Raw genomic sequence first — 21,123 nt, 5'->3', positions numbered from 1 at the left:
CAGAAGTCAGGACCCGGGAGCATTTTAAACTCCCCTGGTGATTCCAATGCATAGTCAAGGCTGAGAGACTGTACCTCCGAGTTGTCCCCTCCAGCTTTAGGAAGCTGGGGTGTTTCCCTACCAACTCCAGTTCATCACGGGTTGAGGGCTGCTCCTGGTGATACTAACACCCAAGCATTTCTGGCCTGTAGAAAGCCGAAACATGCCAGGGAATGGTGACTGCTCAGGGGGTGTGGGCCAGCAGTATCAGCTACACAATTAGCTGGATATGATATCAAATCCTGGCTTTGTTCACCCACTCACAGAGCAGTTTTAATCAAGTCATTTAAACTGTTTAAGCCTCAGTTTCCTCATGTGTAATAACTTCTTTGTCCAAGCTGTAAGGATTAGGTATAATATACGGAAAGCACTCAGCATACAGTGGATTCTTAATAGATCGTTGTTTTAAACCCAGCAAGGGGAAGGAGGGAGGGAAGGAAGGGACTCCTTCAGGCAGCCAGAATATGCCATAAAGAAACTGAGCTTTAGCAACTCAGGTTGTGAGTTCTAGTCTGGTTAGACAACACCAACTAGTTCTACCAGGGAATCTTTTTTTTATTTAAAGGAATGTTCTGATCAGTTGTCAGGATTTACAGAGTGGCTTAGCAGGTGCAGTCCATTTCTCCAGCGTGTTCCATCTCTGCTTTGTGTGGCAAGTTGCCCCCAGGAGTAGATGATCCAGAGACCAGTGGCCGAAGGGAAGCCTTTCTCTTCCTGTGGCTGAATGCCTGCCTGCTAGTATTTGGGGTGCTGCTCAGGAATGCATGGGGTGCTGTGGCTGCTAAGGCATTACCAGCACTGGGGTCTCTCTAGATAGGAAAAGGCAGGAACCCAGCCAAACCTGAGTGAAGCACTAAGAACTCTCCTTGTAAAATCAGGTTCCCGATATTATCATGGGCAATAAACACTTTTGAATCTGAATTGTACAGTTGGACCATCTAAGTTGTTTGGTTACATGGAGTAATTCCTTAGAAATTAAGCAATTATTTGGACATTCCCTAAACTATATGGGTAATATTTTTGTTGATAAGGGCCTCAGACAGTTCTGTATGGAAATAATTTTAATAAATAAGAGTTCATTATGCTGGTAAAAATAAGTAAATTAGCAAATAAAGGAGGGCCAGGGAAGCACCAGTGATAATAGTGTGTTATGAACCAAGGATTGTGATTAATCCAGTTCAGTGCACCTGAGATTGGAAGAAAACAATGTAAAATAATTAATAGTAATTATTAGAAGGCTTAAAAAAAAAGTGCTCTGTTTAATTAGATTTTGTGCTTCTTGTCAAATTCCATTGTTGAAAACCTTTGTGAAGATGAGCCCCCTTTCCCACTTTAGATGAGTGCCCATAATGGAGTTTTTCTGGAGCAATCATTCTGGAAAATATACTTGCCAGTGCTCTGCCCTGGATAGACAAGTTTTCTGTCTTCTCTCCTGCTCCTCTGGCCTTGAGTGTTTTAGAGGGAAAAGTGGTTTGTAAATGTTTGTGGGATGAGAGTGAATCTGGCTGCTGTTGATTTCAGGGCTGGTGTTGGCACTGGCAGGCCGGCTGGGTCCCCCGGCCTCTCATTTGCCTGGTTGAGCATCTTTTCCTTCCCATGGGAGAGAGAGACCTTTCCTTGGCCAAGGTGACCTCATCTCTGCTTCCCAACAAGCTAAAGGCCAGGTGTTCTGTGGCCAAAAGCAATCATTGGGGCTTTTCCTGATTTGCCAAAATCAAGTTAATGGGTACACTTTTATACATTATAGGAATTTTCTCCATGTTTTTTTCCCTCTGGTGCCTGCTCTCACTTGCCATTACTGCTGTTATTGCTGCTACTACTAGTGATAGCTAGTACTGAGATGTTACTGTGTGCCAGGCATTGTGATCTATTTAACTCTCGCGATAACCTTAGTTATTTTATAGACAAGGAAACTGAGGTTCAGAGAGGCGAAGTGATGTGCTTAAGTTTCTATAACAAATAAGTGGCATGACGAGGACGTGAACCCACAAATATAACCTTAGAGCCCACCTAGCATCTTTAAACCACAGTTAATGGCATCTGAGCACAAAATTGCATATTATGTTAGTTAAGATTTATTTACCAGCAGCTCAGAGAGCACCATGATTTCCAGGTTTTCTACCCTGTAAGCACATCGAAGAGTCTAGAAAAAAGGATCATGGTTCCTGGATGCTGGAAAAGGGAGGATATTTTAAAACTAAGGTATTAAAAATGGAGTAGGGGGTCCCTCTCAATTCTCTTACTCAGTCCTGAAGCTGAGACAGAGGAGAGATGAAATGTGGATCCTCTCCCTGCTCGAGCATGAGTTTAGTGAGTCAAGTTCCAGCTAAGGGCAAGTACAAGAACACAAAATCCTTTTGCTAATGTCTCCCTAAAGAAGGTGCAGATGAAAGGCCTCATCAAAGCCTCTGAAACCACCAAAGCTGTTTGCCAGCAAAGAGATAAATCAGAAAGGTTTGAGATCTGGTTTGAATTTAATAATTACAGATGACTAATCAGGGGCCATTTGCTGTCAAGTCAGGAGCTGCACTCTCTCCATCAGTGCATTTTTGCTGCTCTGGTCACTTGGTTATTAAATAGAAAAGCCCTGTGATTAAATCACAGGGCTGTTCCGACACTAATCAATTCAATCTCAGCCATTTAAAATTAAGTCAGGCCTTGCACTTGCCCTGTCTTTGTTTCAGAAGTGGGAACAACACACTGCAAACGTGACTGAAGGTATCCAGAGAGCATCCATTTATAACCCTGTGTGATGTGGGTAGCTAGAGGAGGGTCAGGCTGCATCCCAAGTCTCTTATCCATCATCCTGAAGGATCCCCCATCTCTAGTACCACCACCCCCCTTGCCTGCCTCTCAATGTAACTACAAAGCAGCAATGACAATAGTAGTAATAGTAATTATGGTAATAACCACGGTAGCAATAATAATTATCATTATTTTATCTCTTGCCATATGCCCGGCCCTGTTCTAAATATTTTTCCTGCTTTAATCCTTCAAATAACCCTATGATGAAGAAATCAAAGTTTACAGAAATATTTTATAGACACTTAGATATCTCACACACCTGGAACCTGCCTGGCCTGTAGTAGATCCTAGATAAATATTTGTTGAGTGAATAAAGGGATAGAGAGCAACTTGCCCAAGGTCACACCAAGGAGAAATGATCGAGCTGGATTCTGAACTCAGGTCTGTCTCATTTAAGCTCTTTATTTCTTTGAGGTATGTAGTAAATGCCTTGTGAGCCTTTTTATATTGCTGTAAGACACACATTGTTTGAAATAAATATTTAAATTTATTTTATACTATTTATTATATTAATTTAAGTAAAACACACTTTGTTTTTAAACAATATTAAAAAAGAATTAGCACTGGATGGCAGGAGGATCAGTGGTTTGGGAAGCAGGCTGGCGTAGAGAAAACTTCCCTCTCCAGCATTTACTGATTTTGTGACCTTGAGCAAGTCGCTAAAGCTTTCCTAGGCTTCAGTGTTCTCTGTACAAATGAACACCACCATGCTTACTTAGGCTGGGCTAAGGAGAAGCTGAAAAGGAACCATCCTTTAAACAGTGAGCACAGTGCTTGACTCACAGCAGACACCCAGTTCCAGCATCTACTTCCCTCCACCTGTATACTGGAAGGTGATTCTCCTTTGAGTCTAAGACTCAAAACTTCAAAGGATCCCAAGATTTGGGTCTAGAGGGAATGGAACCTGAGCCTAGTAGGAATAAGGATAGGTTTGGACCCAGGGCCAGCTCTTCTGCAAATCCATCAGCTGAGGACAGGTAGGGTCATTTCTCCTTGCAGAGAACCTTACCCAGAAGCACAGAAAAAGTAATTGTTCCCGGACCATTTACTAATGAGATTTATTTATTTATTTATTTATTTTTAAATTTAATTTTTTATTTTTGGCTGCATAGGCTCTTCATTGCTGCTCACAGGCTTTCTCTAGTTGCAGCGAGCCAGGGCTACTCTTTGTTGCGGTGCGCGGGCTTCTCATTGCCGTGGCTTCTCTTGTTGCGGAGCACGGGCTTCAGTAGTTGTGGCTCATGGGCTCTAGAGCACAGGCTCAGTAGTTGTGGTGTGCGGGCTTAGTTGCTTCGCGGCATGTGGGATCTTCCCGAACCAGGGATCGGACCCATGTCCCCTGCATTGGCAGGCGGATTCTTAACCACTGCGCCACCAGGGAAGTCCCACTGATGAGATTTAGATGTCTGCCTTGCGCTGTCAGAAGGTAGGCAAGCCTAAAAGGAGATAGTCATAGAGTGGCCTGGAGAACAATGATGCGTCGTGAAAGTGGATGGTGTCACCAGTAATGAGTCTCAGACAGAGTCCACCTCATCCATCCAGAGATACCTGTATCTCCATCAGAACTCATATCCACATATACAGAAGACTTGGCCCTGTTGCAAATTAACAAAGAGCCTCCTGGTTGTCTTTTGATCCAAGAAGCGTGAGAAGGTTTTTCCAGCACCTAAGCACTTCTAAAAAGTGTCTCCATCAAATATGAAACCCACGGGGCTAAGGAATCCGATGGTACACTCACACCCTTTGTTCCCATACATTCCCCTCTGTAACTGCCTTTCCTCCCTGCCTCAGATAGGTGTTCAGACAAAGGGTTCAGGTGCCCGTTAAGCTCATTTATGGTTAGGTTCAGCAGGCTGTTTCATTTCGGTTGAGGTATTATCAGTCCTGGATTCCTTGCTCCTGAAGCACGGAGGCCGAGTGCTCGTGCTGTTTGCTGTTCAGGGCGGTGCATGGATGCTGCCTGGTCACGGGTGTGCCTCACCCTTGAACAGACGCTCCTTCTCATAGGAGGAGTGGGAATCACCAGTAGCCCACTTGGACCAATGTCTGAACAGCTGTATTTTTTTTTTTAACGTGTCTACATATTTTAAGGAAAATAAATTCCCCTGCTGGTGAGGAAAAACTCTCTTATTTGAAAAGCAAAAATCGTAGCTTGAACTTGTATGTTTTGAGTCTCCAAGGAAATTTGAGGTTGAAGAATTTCAGCCTTCAGTGATCTTTGCTTTTGAGGTTTTGATTTAATTTTGGCAGCCAGGTGGTTAGCGGAAGGGGAGGGTGTCACCTCAAGAACACTGGCCTCCTTTATTTATTCTTTTTTTAGTCACTCATTCAGAAATTATTCATTGACCTACTGCTCAGCACTGGGCACTGGGGTTTAAAGTTATGTGCCCAAATCAGAGAGCCCAGACTACAGCACAGTCACTGAGCTCACCCAAGGCGCTTTGTTTTTCATGGTTGAAAGGGGAGTAGACTGTGCATTCGCTTCAGTAAATTTGACAAGAATAACATGGTGGGTCTGTGGGTCTTCAAATAGGCTGAGAACCCGTGAAACCAAGTGTGTAAATGCAGGTGTTTCACACACAGTGTCCTTCCTGTCTAGGAACTCCCCCAGGTCATCTGTCCATGGCTTCTGATGTACAGAGGAAGGGCTGTGCTGGGCTGGCAGAATGGGTGCCTCTTTGGTTCCCTCCATTCCTTCTACCTGTGCCCCCCCTCCCTGAAGTTGGGTAATTGGTAAGGAAGACAAGCTTCTCAAAGGGAGCAGGGCCAAGGGCATCAACAACAGCAACAACAACAAATATCAAGAAATGCTCTTCTGGGGGAGTTGGCTAGGTACCAGGTACTGTACTGGGTTCTGGGAATGTGACCATGACAGACTGTATCCTGCCTTCATGTGCTTACATCTCATGAGAAGGTCAACCAAAAACCAGAAAACAAAAAATTAAAGTATCTCTGTAAAGCGGGTCTCCCCTGCTAGTCTCTGTCTCAGCATATTATCTGACTCATTCACAGCAGAGATCACAATCTGTAATTATTTTGTTTTCTTTTTATTCCCAATTAGAGGGCAGGGAGCATGCCTGGCTCATTCACTGCTGGATCCCGGGACCCAGAGCAGGGCCCTGCACATCAGAAGTGCTCGGTGAACATAGAGCGAATGAGCAAAAACTAAGTGACACTGTGAAATGTTTGCTTGAGCCCAAAGTTTAAACTTCAGGCTCTTCTGTGTTGCTGGCCATGATCAGTCACCACCCGATGTAATGGGAATTGAAAAGAAAATCCACTTTGATAATCCATGCAGATTATATTTTATAAAATATGTGGGTTTCTTAAGGAGATCATTCTATCCCAGATTAACTGGCAGTGGTTTAATTTAAAAGGCCACTAGAGGACTTTTGTCTTCTGGATTTGACACTTGGGGTGCCTAGAAACATCTGGGGTTAGTGCTTAGGAGGCTGCATTCAAGCCCTGGGTGATGTATTGAGTTGGTCTCAAGAGGGCTGAGTGCCCGTGAGGGAAAGAGCCTCTCTTAATATCCCCTTTCCTTCACCAGCGTGGGCCTCTTGGGGTAACAGGCTACTATTAACATGTCATGTTGACAAAATCATTGAGCGCTCAAAATGGAATTGTAGCATCATAAAATTCCATAATCTGACAATACCGGGTAGCGGTTTTCATCTTTGTAGCTTACAGTTTGGGTAATACGTAATGGGAACCACCATTTATTGTGCCCCTACTATGTGCCAGCCCTCATTCCAGGTGCCATATACACATCATCTATGATCCTCAGGACAGCTGGACCTGGTGGGCATTATTTCCACTTTACAGGTAACATCCCAGAGCCTCTGCCCTCTCATGGAATTTTCCAAGATTCCAGGTATAATTCTGGAGTCTCTCAAGGCAAGGGAATCCAGACTCAGGAAAGGGCACAGGTTATCCCGGGCGGCAGGTCACCAACGCAGCTGTTCCCCACTTTTCTACCCCAGCACATGTTACTAATTGATGGCAGCCTTCTCTCATTTGCTATGCTGTGGAATCCTTCTCAGTAGAGCACTCCAGGCACATGCTACCAGACATTCCGGATGGCAAATGAGTTGTACCCTATTTGCCAAGCATGCTTTAAATGGTGTGTGTGTGTGTGTGTGTGTGTGTGTGTGTGTGTGTGTGTGTGTGTGTGTGTGTGTAAAGGGTTTTGCCCTAGGAATTAGAATCCTGGATTCAGAGTGTTACACTGTAGCCATGTAACTTGGAACAGATTGCTTATCTCTTCTGACTTCAGTTTATTTATCCATAGAATGGGAACTATCCCTTGCCATACATGCCTCCAAAAGTCACCATATAAATACAAGCCAGTGGGGGCTTTCCTGGTGGTGCAGTGGTTGAGAATCTACCTGCCAATGCAGGGGACACGGGTTCGAGCCCTGGTCTGGGAGGATCCCACATGCCACGGAGCGACTAGGCCTGTGCGCCACAACTACTGAGCCTGCGCGTCTGGAGCCTGTGCTCCGCAACAAGAGAGGCCGCGATAGTGAGAGGCCCGCGCACTGTGATGAAGAGTGGCCCCCACTTGCTGCAACTAGAGAAAGCCCTCTCACAGAAACAAAGACCCAACACAGTCATAAATAAATAAATAAATAAAATTAAAAAAAAAAAATACAAGCCAGTGACTTGGCTTCAAAGACACACAGTGCCGCTTTTAATTGTAACTGGATGATAAGTCAGTATGGGTCATGTCCCTACACAAACATGAAGCATCCTCAAAAATGGCAAGCGGCTATCAGCATCTTCTCAAGACTTCCCCCAGAGCCCCTGAGCAGAGTATTTGACTCCCTAAAAATCACGTGGTGAACTTGTTAATGAAGATTCTTGGACACTGTCTCAGAATGGCTAATTGAGGATCCTGGCTCCTGGCATTGGATCTCTAAACTCTTACACTGCTCAAGTGGAATAATATATAGGATCTAGCATTCCATACTCTGGATAGAACCATGTTCACCTTTGGGATTTTAAATATCTAGCTGATGACAGAAAAAGAGGCCCCCAATCTCCTCCACATCTGTGTCTGACAAACTCTTATTCATCCTTCGGACCTATTCAAATGCCTTCTCCTCTGAGAAGATATCCCCAGATTCCACTAAGGCCAAACTAATTACTCCCTCACTGTGCTTCCAGAGTCCTCCAACCCACATTCTGAGCACCTACTATGTACCAGGCACTCTGCTAAGTTCTAAAATGCATTACTGTATTTACTCCTCCCCCTTAGAGAATAAAAGCTAATGTTATCACTTCCACCTTAGAGTTGAGAAAGGGTGACTCAGACAAGTGAAGTGACTTTCCCTAGGGTAACTGGATCTTACTGCATTATAATCACATCAGAGTCTGTGTCTCCTACTTGAATATGAGTTCCTTAACTGTGGAAGTTGCTGATCTTGGCATTCCTGGGAGCAAACACAGGATTTAGCACATAACAGATGCTCAACTAATTTTTGTTGATGTGAAGAAACAATAGAACAATTATAATGAGACAGACAAGGACAACTCTGGTTGCTTTCCGGTCTCTGCCTGTGTTCACACTCATCATCTAATAGAGGAGGAAGAGGAGGAGATGGTGGACTTCTTTGGGGGTTGAAGACTCCAGATATCTCTGGACTCCACTGTAACCTCCTACCAGTGATTCTGGTCCTTTGGTAGCTTTCTGCCAAGTAGAATCAGGAGACTTAGCAAGTCACAAATTAGGGACTCGAGAAATACTTGCCTGATTGATTAAGCTGGGGATATAGAAGAGAGGTAAATGTATCTTTGAAGAGCTTTGTTGTGTCTGTGGATGGAGTTTCTTTTCTTTTTATAAAGAGGATAATGTATTTTCCATACCCAACCTCATTGACTTCCTTGGTCATAAGTTCATTTCAAATATAATTTTCTTCAGTCCAGATAATGACTTTTCTGAATCTTGGTGTTTATGGCTAGAACATAGGAAGGTTGGAGAAGATGTCTAAGGTTCTTTCCAGCGTTCTGGTTCTGTGATTACATCAGCACCCTGGGCGATTAGAACAAATTTAAATTACCCAAGTACAAAGCAGCTCTAAAAATTGAATATCTTTAAGTGAATTAGATTTTCTTTCCAGTCTAATCTCTTCTAACAAGTTAAAAAAATCTGAACTTTGTGTCTAAATTTCTAAGCCTTGATGTACAGAGACATTTAGAAAAAAAAGGAAATTTAAAGAGAAACAAACTGTAGTAGCATGAATAAGAACAATAATGCAAACCAATTATCCTAGAGCTTAATAGTTTCCCGTAATTCCTTAGGCTTTCTTAGAACTATTCATTTACATAACTTGGTTAAAGGTTTTGCATAACATGGTAGAAATGATAAGGATTACATGTGCTATTTGATGGCATTTTTTCTTTCCTTAATCAAAGCCATAATCCTTGTTTACATTTGAACTTTGTTTTATCGTTTGTTTCACAGCGAAAACGGAAGCAGAGCGCCCAGGATGAAGATGCCGTTAGCCTTTGTAGTCTTGATATAAGTGTAAGTACAGTCCTTCCTGTGTCTCTGCCATGAGAATACTTTTCACCTCTGAATGTATTTGTTAATATGCTGTGTGCTTTAAGTGGGCTTCCAGGATCCAACTGTGGAAGTTGCAACCTGGGAGGAAACTCTCTTTAAAAAAACATTTCATTTTACTGGAGAAAGCTGTGTTGCCAACTTAAACTTCAAAGCCAAGCTGTTTATTGCCTGTGTCTTTTCTCTCATAAAATGAATTGTGAAGTCAGTACATCTGTGTAGAATCTAGATAAATGCTGCTGTGCCATGTTAGAGGCTTAGTCCAGAAGATGGACCAGATGTTTGTCCCCTTTGGGAGAAGTTGGCAGGTTGGCCCAATTCAGGCAGCTGGTGGCTCAAAGGCCAGAAGAAGTCTCTAGCAACATGGCTGAGGGAGTGGCTTTGGGTTCAACAGCTCTGAGTTTGAATCAAGATTCTATACTTAACAATTGTGTGACCCCTATCCTCACCTCTATTTCCTCATCTGGAGAAGACTTAACCTAACAGGATTGTTGTGAGGATCAAACAAAACAATAAAAGTGAGACTACCAAGCACATTGCCTGGTACATACTAGGCACTCACCAAATGTTAACCTCATTGTGTTTTCCTTTAAAAGCAGAAGTTTGCAAGAGATGTTTAAGTGACCTGGTAGTTGTGTGCTAGTGATGATTGAGGTTAAAAGCTTTCTTGGATTTTTCAGGCCCACATCCTTGGATGCTTAATTTTAGTAGCTTTCTTTGCATGGCCTCCTTGTCTCCCTACTGACACGATTGAGAAGCCTACCTGGGCTTCTGAGGCCCCCATCATCCAGGGGCTGGGGGAACCCTCCCTAGGCTCCCCATGTCTATTCATCTTTCACACTCCCTTGAAGTTTAATCGTTGTGCACAGTGGATCCATCTCACATTAGGCCCTGGTCTTTCTCCTCTACAGAGGCCACAAAAGTCATTGTTGTGAGATGAGGCTTCTATGCTAAGAATTAAGAACTGGGTCGTTGTCCTGGCTTTGCCTATAACTAATGATGTAACCTTGGAAGTCACTTCCTCTCTCTGGGCCTCATCTGTTAAAAAGATAGATTTGAGATCAAGTCTTCTAAAACCATTGAGAAAATTTGAAACTTCATGGAACACAGATTATTGGGTTCTCATCTGATGACATTTATTTACCAATATAACAGTGCTGTCTTAGTTATTTTTAATTGTGGCAGAGTTTTCTGTGATGCAGACAGCCATCATGGAGTGAGCCTGAGCTAGCATTAATGTACTTGCACATCTTTATTTTACCATATGGTGTTTGTTCCAGTCTTTAGGCCGTCAGGTTGATGGAGTTGGACCAGTTATTAGGTTGCCATGGTAACAGGACAAAAAAGATGATGGTCTTCTGGGTTTTACTTTACTCACTGAATGTTTTATTGTTGACAAGTTAAGTCTTTGGAACTTCCCTTATTGGCAACAACTTTTTGGTGTTTGAATGTTTTCAATTTTGTGGCAATTATTAGAGTCATTGATGTTCAGAATATATAGAGCCCTTAGCCATCATGTTGTCCAATCCCCTCACTTTGAAAATGAAGAAGTAGAAGCCCAGAGAGGTGTAGTGATTTAATAAGATCTTAATCTAGGTCATTTCTAAGATCATGCCTATTACAGATTTTTCCTCAACTATGTTTATTTTTTAGGAAAACATGTCTCTAGAAGCTTTATTCAAAGAACCACTAAACTCTCTTATATGAAAGGATTATTTGCAACCACTTGTTGTGATATGGTTTTTGTGCTGATTGGCATCCATGACCTTGCCTTCTCGTCAAAGTCATCTAAGCTCATGTAATGAATAATTTGATGTCTTTTCTCCTTATGTAGCTGCAGAAGTTATTTCTCTCTCTCTTTTTCTCTCCCTCTCTCTGTCCTTCTCTCTCTCTCTCTCTCTCTAACCATCTCATATCATGTTTTGTCACAATTAAGAGACTTTTATGGAAAAGAAGTCTGCTTTTGTGCTCAAGGAGTCAGCTATGGCCAAACTCCTTTCTGATTTGCCTGACATTTTTCCTGAATCTTGGCAAATAGATTCCAGAACCGGGGCAGAGTTTCCTCCAAATATTGTCACATAGTATTATAATCATTATAAAACTTAGAAGAATCCTAGAAGTTGTTGGAGGACATGAAAAATGGTGTTTTGCAGTTTTACTGACAATCCAAGCTGTGTGGAGATGACAGGATGTGTGACATATCCAAATGTGGCCATGGAGGAAGTGTCACTAATTTTCAGTGCCTTGTACCTAACAGGCACTCAGTAGAGATGACTTGAATTGAATGAAGTAGTGGGTGGAACCACTCATGAGAAGATTGTAGCCATAAAGGCTACAATGTCTAAATAAATATCTGAGTCCAATAAATTAACTTCTCTAATAGATAAATGGCTTTGTAGTCTCCCTAAAGGTGCTTTTAAATGGTGATATTCAGTAGTCACAATCCCTTAACTAACCAGCAGCATTAATGAAGAGTTGTAGTGAGCCTGTTTCTATGTGTAGTGGAAAGTATCTGAAAAAAAGGGGGGTTCCAGTGGATGACTCATACTGGAGGATGTGAGGGTTTGGGAAAGTAATATTAGTAACTCTCAATTTTGATTCCACTTAATAAGTGGAAAGATGTTCACCATATGTGTGCTTTGAACAAGAAGTTGCTAGATGGGGGACAGGGGTCTTTGGGGGATCATGGTCAGGTTTCCATTGAGTCCCAGCCCCATGCTGCACAGTGAGCTCTTGGTAAATACTTATTGGTTGATGAATTTTAACAACAACAAAACAAAAAACAAAAAAGCCAGTGAGCCTTCCTAATGTGTATGTGGAATTCAACACACATACCCCCCTTAAAGAACTATATCTGTGACGTGAAGTTGGGAAATGTTAACACAGGAACTTTCCCCCTTTGATTATAAAGCATATATAGGTGTCTTAGTGATGATAACACCAAACATTCCCATTGACATCTTGCTTTATTTTAAAGCGTCAGATGACAATTCTGATAGGTACCTGGAAGGGAGTTGTCCTTCTAAACTCCTCTGCAACCTCCTATTGAACTTGGGCTTAGAGACCAAACAGGAGTGGGTAAGCTAAGAAACGAGCTTTTCATTACAGAACAGGGATCCTCAATTGTTTGGGGTGGGGGGTGTTATGGACTCTTTTGAGAATCTGGTGATAGCACTGGGCTCCAGAAAATTTTACAGGATTGATGTGTGACGTCATGGGCCCCAGGGAGCCCAGCCAAGACCCCACGTCAGGAGTTCCTCTTAAAAAGGAAATTGGAAGGGTCTTAAGGCACGGTGACGTATCTCCACAGAATTATTATCCCACCCTCCACCTCCAGCACTTGGCGAAAAATGAATTGTGACTGGAGAGTCCACACTAGTTGACAATATAATTGGTGTCTATTTTTTCCCACCACTTTATCCAATCCGCTGGCTGAGCCCCCAGCTTCCTGGCAGGATAGAACGCAAACTATTCCAGGAAAAAAAAAAAAAAGCAAACTATATTTTTGAGTACTTTTGAAAACAACTTGCAGAGTGGAGAATGCGCCCAGTAGCCGCCTACAAATCTCCTCTCACATCAGAGGATATGAGTGGTATGGTTTCAGGGACATCACTTCGCCCACAGCACTTTTCCAGTTTAAATTCTAGTGGGTGAGAGATGCCTGAGGGAAGAGCTGGGTTTCGTGGTCCCTCAAGAAAGGCCCTTGGCAGAGGAGCCAGGTGTGCCCCTGACGCAGGGCACCGCTTAGCACCAAGCATCCTTTATCAAAAAATATATGAGTTTTGGTGTGGGCGTAAAAATAGTTTCCCGTGAAGAAACAATGTAAAAGATAAAAAGGAATATGTGTTCTCTGTAGAAAATTTGGAAAATGTGAACAATAGAATTCACTGATACTCTCACCTCAAAAGTAGTGGCTACATTTTGATATATCACCTTCCTGACATTATACACACACTCACTTAAAATTTTTTCATTATGAAATACTGCAGACATACAAAATGGTATAAAGGATAATGTAAAATTCCATGTAGCTACCAATGCAACTGAAGAAGTACGCCCTTAACAACAACGCCACAGGCCCTTGTAAACCCCTTTCTCTGCTGAGTTTAATGTTTATTGTTGCCTTCCCTGTCTATAAACTTGCTATGTACATGTATCCCTAAATGGCACATATATTTTCAACCGACTTTTAAAGTTTATATAAGCACACAGTTTCAAGAAATTGATATCATAACACATATTAATTTATTCCTGTATTTTCCATTTACTATATTGAGATCGTGTTACCACATCCTGAAATATTCTTCAAGAACATTATTTTAAGTAACCATACTTTGTCAAATGGATGCCTCAGATTTATTTAACCAGTCCTTCCTTGGATATTTAGATATGTTACAATTTTTCACTATTATAAATAACGCTGTTGGGCATCCAAGAATATCTTTGTGTGATCTTTTATCAGTAGGATAAAATATAAAATTCCTGGCTAAAAGGGAATGAATCTTTTTTAAACCTGTGAACAGGTTTATACCCCTTCTGGCAGTGAAAGGTGGAAATGCAGTTCAGAGCAGCTGAGTGTCTTGTATGGAAACTCATAATGAGGGATTGTTTTCAGTTTTCTCTCCCACATCACTCTTTCAACTATATTTCTGGTCCCTTGCTAAGTGTAACTTTATATGGGACATTTGCTTACACCCCCTCTTTAGGAGGAGCCCCTTCTGTTGCCCCTGGCAGGGCCCAGGCCTTGCCTGTGCTTTCCAATTACTTACCCGGTTATATGGATGCTCAAAGCGCAAGAGTTGATATATTGATAGAGGGGGAAGCTTTCCTGTCTCGATGAAGCTAAATGACATTTCATTGCTAGGATATGTTAAACTAGACATGGAACAGCAGCAGGATTATATTATCTCTGCTCAGCAGAGTCCAGATAATTAAAAAAGATACCATTTCTGTGGTTTTGTTTCTCTTGGTCTGTCCTGGAACTTGCTAGCTGGGGAGATTAGCCTTGCCGTGGCCAGCGTGAGGCCTTGATGAATCATGTGGGAGATTTTAATAATGCTCTTATCGCCGAGGAGACCAGGCCTGCCCCTGAGACTAGGTTGTCAGTAGCGCATACCTGTATTTAACCTGATGGCATTTTTTCTATTTGGGATTTATGATCTGCTCTTGCTGCCTATGAAATTATTTGGGCCTAAGGTAGTGGAGACCCTGTGTTGAGTCCCAACCCAAGTCTCTGATGGCAGATGTGCTTATTGTTGACACAGGCACATTTTATCATGCCTTTGGCCTAATTGATTAGGTTGTGGACTGTAATCATTTCGCTGTGTACTCACTGTGGTCTTTTCTCTGTGATCTACCTCTTGAAAAGCACAGTGACAAAAAAATTCCAAGGAGCTTTAGGACACACTCTCAGAAGTTAATGATGTAACAAAGTGTCCATCATCATTTATTGCTCCCCTTCAGTGATCCCAATGGGGCCCATGATTATTGAGGGTTCCTGTGTTCTGAGAATACCTGTTTGTTTGAATTTGTTATCAGAATTACAAACTTTGGAGCTTAGAGACTAAACATCAGTCTGTACCTCAATTTCCTCACCTATAAACTGAAATCGTAGCAGTGCCTTGCCTTGGAGTTGTAAGGATTAAAATGAGTTAATTCATGTAAAGCACTTAGTACCTGGCCCCTGGGTAAGCACAAAACATACTAGCTATTGTTGCTGTTGATTTCATAATACAAAATTGATTTTATGGTTAAATTTGAGGGTGTTTATTGTTGGTACAAGTGTTCCATACATAGAACTGATTATGAAATTAAAAAAAAAAATACCAGGATATAAAGAGATGTATATGAGGAGTTTTATTACAGCATTTTAAAAATAATAGCCAAAAGCTGGAAACAGCATGAATGACCAAATTATATAGAGACTTGTAAATATATTACAAAATATAAGTGTAAAACACAATTACAGAGCGCATTAGTATATAAGTTATGCCTCTAGATGTTTATATATATTTGTCCACATGAAGGAATAAGCATGGAAGAACATACAGTACATTATGGATAGTGGTTATGTTGGGAGAATGGGATTATAGGAAGGGGTGGTTGAGTTCCAGGGGTTCTTAACCTTTCGCATGTTGTGAAACCTATGAACCTTCCCCCCACAAGACTATTTATATGTGCTTAAATTAAAATACATAAGATTAGAACAAAACCCAGTTGTACTGAAATACAGTTATCAAAATATTTAAAAACAAATTTGTGGTAAGAGTTACATGTGTGCTTCTTAATTAATGCATTAAGTAACAAGATCGATCTGGCAACAAATCTAATAACTAATATACCTTCCATGAGATGATAAGAGTAAATGATATTTTGAAATACCCACGCCAACCACACTGTGATTTGAAAACATAGTGATTTCCATGGTGACAAAGTCAGAGGTCTGCTAATGCTTCTGAGATTTGTGGTCTTCACTCATACTTGGAAGGAAATGCTAAATTTTGCTTGTTAGTAAAACTGAAGATGCGTTTTTTTCCATCCAAGCTCACTGAATTGAATCCATGGACTCCGGAGGATTTTAGATTAAGAATCCCTGTTTAAGATACTCAATCTGGGCTTCCCTGGTGGCGCAGTGGTTGAGAATCTGCCTGCCAATGCAGGGGACACGGGTTCGAGCCCTGGTCTGGGAAGATCCCACATGCCGCGGAGCAACTGGGCCCGTGAGCCACAATTACTGAGCCTGCGCGTCTGGAGCCTGTGCTCCGCAACAAGAGAGGCCACGATAGTGAGAGGCCCGCGCACCGCGATGAAGAGTGGCCCCCACGTGCCACAACTAGAGAAAGCCCTCGCACAGAAACAAAGACCCAACACAGCCATAAATAAATAAAAAATAAAGAAAAGAAAAAAAAAAAAGAATCAGTTGGCCGTGATATCCTCTATTTAAAAAAAAAAAAAAAAAAAAAGATACTCAATCTGTTATGATAAGCTTTGTATTCTATTACTTTAGTAATTCAAATGACTAAAATTTTTAAAAAATACAACAAATATAATCGATTTGACCTGTTAATATATGAGGTTGTTAGTGTGTTAAAAGGGGGAATGTAAAACATTATATAAAAGCAAGGGATGGTGATAATGATGATAATGTTTTTAGGAAGCCCTTGCAATAACCGTTAAATCAATTCTCTATACTTGGTGTTTATATTTTTCTTTGAGACCAGCTTAGTTTTTTGAAATAGATGACCTAAATCACCCCGATAGTTTAGTAGAAGATCTTTTGTGCTTTTTCTGCTATTGGAAAATAATTTTAGGGTAGAAAAATGTTCTTATTTTTAAAAGATGAATACTGAAGTATTTAGAATGTCATGATATCTGTAATTTACTTTTTAAAAAAATTTATTTATTTAATTAATTATTATTATTATTATTATTTTCTGCATTGTTTCTTCATCGCTGTGCTCAGACTTTTTCTAGTTGCGGCGAGCAGGGGCTACCCTTGGTTGTGGTGCACGGGCTTCTCACTGCAGTGGCTTCTCTTGTTGCAGAGCACGGTCTCTAGGCACGCGGGCTTCAGTAGTTGTGGCACATAGGCTCAGTAGTTGTGGCGCATGGGCCTAATTGTTCTGCGGCATGTGGGATATTCCCGGACCAGGGATCGAACCCGTGTCCCCTGCATTGGCAGGCGGATTCTTAACCACTGTGCCACCGGGGAAGCCCTATAATTTACTTTTTAATACTTTATCGTAAGTTATAAAGTGAGTATTTTTAAAAGAAAAAAAAATTATTTTTAATTACACAAGCAACACTGCATATATATTTGCATAATTTAAAAAAAAATCAGACAACAGAGATAGAGCTGACTGCCCCTTAACCATCCATGGTCCCACTTACCTTCTTAGGTACAATCCTGGTTATCAAATTAGTCTCCTCCCAGATATTTAAATATATTTAGATATATAGATAGATACAGCTATAAAAATTACCTTGTGGTGGCTTTGTAAAGACATGTGTTGTCATTTTTTGTTTTACTCTGCAATTTGCTTTTTTTTTCTTTTAAATTGTCTATTCTTTAGAGCAGTTTTAGGTTCACAGCAAAATTAAGCAGAAAGTACAGAGAATTTCCACATAGCCTCTGCCCCCACACGTGCACAGCCTCCCCCTAATATTGACATCCCCTACCAAAGTGGTACATTGTGACAACTGATGAACTTACAGAGACACATCATTATTACCCACAGTCTATAGTTTACATTAGGGTTCACTCAGTGTTGTGCATTCTGTGGATTTGACAAATGTGTGATGATATATCCACCATTATGGTATCTTACAGAATAGTTTTACTGCCCTGAAGATGCCCTGTGCTCTGCATATTCATCTCCTCCTCTTCCCAGCCCCTGGCCACCACTGATCTTTTTTCCTTTTCCAGAATGTTATACAGTATGTAGCCTTTTCAGACTGGCTTTTTTCATGCAGTAATATCCATTAAGGTTCCTCCATGTCTTTATGTGGCTTGAGAACTCATTTCTTTTTTTTTTAATCGTGGAAGTAATATTCCATTGTATGGATATACCATATTTATTTATCCATTCGCCTGGTGAAGGATATGTCTCATTGTATTAGCTGCTGCTTATTTTTGCATAAGACAAATGGGTCATAGTTTATTTTAACGTGATTCTCCATTGAGGGACATTTTTGTTGTTTCCAATATTTCCCAGTTACAAACAATGACCATCCTCATATTCCAGAGCAAGTAGTAAGGTAGATGCAAAAAAGTACCTGTGGACACTTGCTATTTTAATGTTAGTGTGAATAATATTAAATTGCCATTTTACAGTTCAGGTTCTTGTGCAAACAATTAAAAACCAAACTGTTACCGAATGCAGATCTGAACAGGCTGTGAAAATTAGTGGAGAGGGAAAGTTATTTTGTCTCCATCATATAGATTCATTTATTTATTTATTTGTGTGTTTATTTATTTATTTATTTTTGCCTTCTTATTTATTTTTTTTAACATCTTTATTGGAGTATAATAGCTTTACAATGGTGTGTTAGTTTCTGCTTTATAACAAAGTGAATCAGCTATACCTATACATATATCCCTATATCTCCTCCCTCTTTCGTCTCCCTCCCACCCTCCCTATCCCAGCCCTCTAGGTGGTCACAGAGCACCGAGCTGATCTCCCTGTGCTATGTGACTGCTTCCCACTAGCTATCTATTTTACATTTTGTAGTGTATATATGTCCATGCCACTCTCTCACTTAGTCCCAGCTTACCCTTCCCCCTCCCCATGTCCTCAAGTCCATTCTCTACATCTGCGTCTTTATTCCTATCTTGCCTGTACGTTCGTCACAACCATTTTTTGTTTGTTTGTTTAGATTCCATGTATATGTGTTAGCATACCATATTTTTCCCTTTCTGACTTACTTCACTCTGTATGACAGACTCTAGGTCCATCCACCTCACTACAAATAATTCAATTTCATTTCTTTTTATGGCTGAGTAATATTCCATTGTATATATGTGCCACATCTTCTTTATCCATTCATCTGTCGATGGACACTTAGGTTGTTTACATGTCCTGGCTATTGTAAATAGAGCTGCAATGAACATTGTGGTACATGACTCTTTTTGAATTATGTAGTGGGATTTCTGGGTCATATGGTAGCTCTATTTTTAGTTTTTTAAGGAACCTCCATACTGTTCTCCATAGTGGCTGTATCAATTTACATTCCCACCAACAGTGTATGAGAGTTCCCTTTTCTCCACACCCTCTTCAGCATTTATTGTTTGTAGATTTTTTTGATGATGGCCATTCTGATTGGTGTGAGGTGATACCTCATTGTAGTTTTGATTTGCATTTCTCTAATGATTAGTGATGTTGAGCATCCTTTCATGTGTTTGTTGGCAATCTTTATATCTTCTTGGGAGAAATGTCTGTTTAGGTCTTCTGCCCATTTTTGGAATGGGTTGTTTGGTTTTTTGATATTGAGCTGCTTGTAAATTTTGGAGATTAATCCTTTGTCAGTTACTTCATTTCTCCCATTCTGAGGGTTGTCTTTTCGTCTTGTTTATGGTTTCCTTTGCTGTGCAAAAGCTTTTAAGTTTCATTAGGTCCCATTTGTTTATTTTTGTTTTTATTTGCATCACTCTAGGAGGTGGGTCGAAAAGGATCTTCTTGTGATTTATATCATAGAGTGTTCTGCCTATGTTTTCCTCTAAGAGTTTGATAGTGTCTGGCCTTACATTTAGGTCTTTAATCCATTTTGAGTTTATTTTTGTGTATGGTGTTAGGGAGTGTTCTAATTTCATTCTTTTACATGTAGCTGTCCAGTTTTCCCAGCACCGATTATTGAAGAGATGTCTTTTCTCCATTGTGTATTCTTGCCTCCTTTAACAAAGATAAGGTGACCATATGTGCGTGGGTTTATCTCTGGGCTTTCTATCCTGTTCCATTGATCTGTATTTCTGTTTTTGTGCCAGCACCATACTGTCTTGATTACTGTAGCTTTGTAGTATAGTCTGAAGTCAGGGAGCCTGATTCCTCCAGCTCCGTTTTTCTTTCTCAAGATTGCTTTGACTATTTGGGGTCTTTTGTGCTTCCATACAAATTGTGAAATTTTTTGTTCTAGTTTTGTGAAAAATGCCATTGGTAGTTTGATAGGGATTGCATTGAATCTGTAGATTGCTTTGGGTAGTATAGTCATTTTCACAATGTTGATTCTTCCAATCCAAGAACATGGTATATCTCTCCATCTGTTTGTATCATCTTTAATTTCTTTCATCAGTGTCTTATAGTTTTCTGCATACAGGTCTTTTGTCTCCCTAGGTAGGTTTATTCCTAGGTATTTTATTCTTTTTGTTGCAATGGTAAATGGGAGTGCTTCCTTAATTTCTATTTCAGATTTTTCATTATTAGTGTATAGGAATGCAAGAGATTTCTGTGCATTAATTTTGTATCCTGCTACTGTACCAAATTCATTGATTAGCTCTAGTAGTTTTCTGGTAGCATCTTTAGGATTCTCTGTGTATAGTATCATGTCATTTGTAAACAGTGACAGTTTTACTTCTTCTTTTCCGATTTGGATTCCTTTTATTTCTTTTTCTTCTCTGATTGCTGTGGCTAAAAATTCCAAAACTATGTTGAATAATAGTGGGGAGAGTGGACAACCTTGTCTTGTTCTTGATCTTAGAGGAAATGGTTTCAGTTTTTCACCATGGAGAACGATGTTGGCTGTGGGTTTGTCATATATGGCCTTTATTATGTTGAGGTAAGTTCCCTCTGTGCCTACTTTCTGGAGGGTTTTTATCATAAATGGGTGTTGAATTTTGTCAGAAGCTTTTTCTGCATCTATTGAGATGATCATATGGTTTTTCTCCTTCAATTTGTTAATATGGTTTATCACATTGATTGATTTGCGTGTATTGAAGAATCCTTGTATTCCTGGGATAAACCCCACTTGATCATGGTGTATGATCCTTTTATTGTGCTGTTGTATTCTGTTTGCGAGTATTTTGTTGAGGATTTTTGCATCTGTGTTCATCAGTGATATTGGCCTGTAGTTTTCTTTCTTTGTGACATCTTTGTCTGGTTTTGGTATTAGGGTGATGGTGGCCTTGTAGAATGAGTTTGGGAGTGTTCCTCCCTCTGCTATATTTTGGAAGAGTTTGAGAAGGTTAAGTGTTCGCTCTTCTCTAAATGTTTGATAGAATTCTC

The 21,123-nt window shown here is 40.6% G+C and overlaps 1 protein-coding gene across 3 annotated transcripts in view; it reads left to right on the top strand.

The window, feature by feature from the left end:
- Positions 1-21,123, top strand: part of ARHGEF3 (Rho guanine nucleotide exchange factor 3) — a 308,895-nt gene that overhangs the window by 157,196 nt on the left and 130,576 nt on the right. For all 3 annotated transcript variants that reach the window (XM_036870025.1, XM_036870026.1, XM_036870027.1), the window contains one exon: positions 9,311-9,373. In XM_036870025.1, coding sequence (XP_036725920.1) covers positions 9,311-9,373 — 63 coding nt within the window. The remainder of the gene's footprint in view (positions 1-9,310; positions 9,374-21,123) is intronic.

Source organism: Balaenoptera musculus, chromosome 11 (assembly GCF_009873245.2).
Source record: "Balaenoptera musculus isolate JJ_BM4_2016_0621 chromosome 11, mBalMus1.pri.v3, whole genome shotgun sequence".
NCBI classification, from domain to species: domain Eukaryota; kingdom Metazoa; phylum Chordata; class Mammalia; order Artiodactyla; family Balaenopteridae; genus Balaenoptera; species Balaenoptera musculus.
The sequence above is the reverse complement of the archived record's forward strand: the minus strand, read 5'-3'. Positions and strand labels throughout refer to the sequence as shown.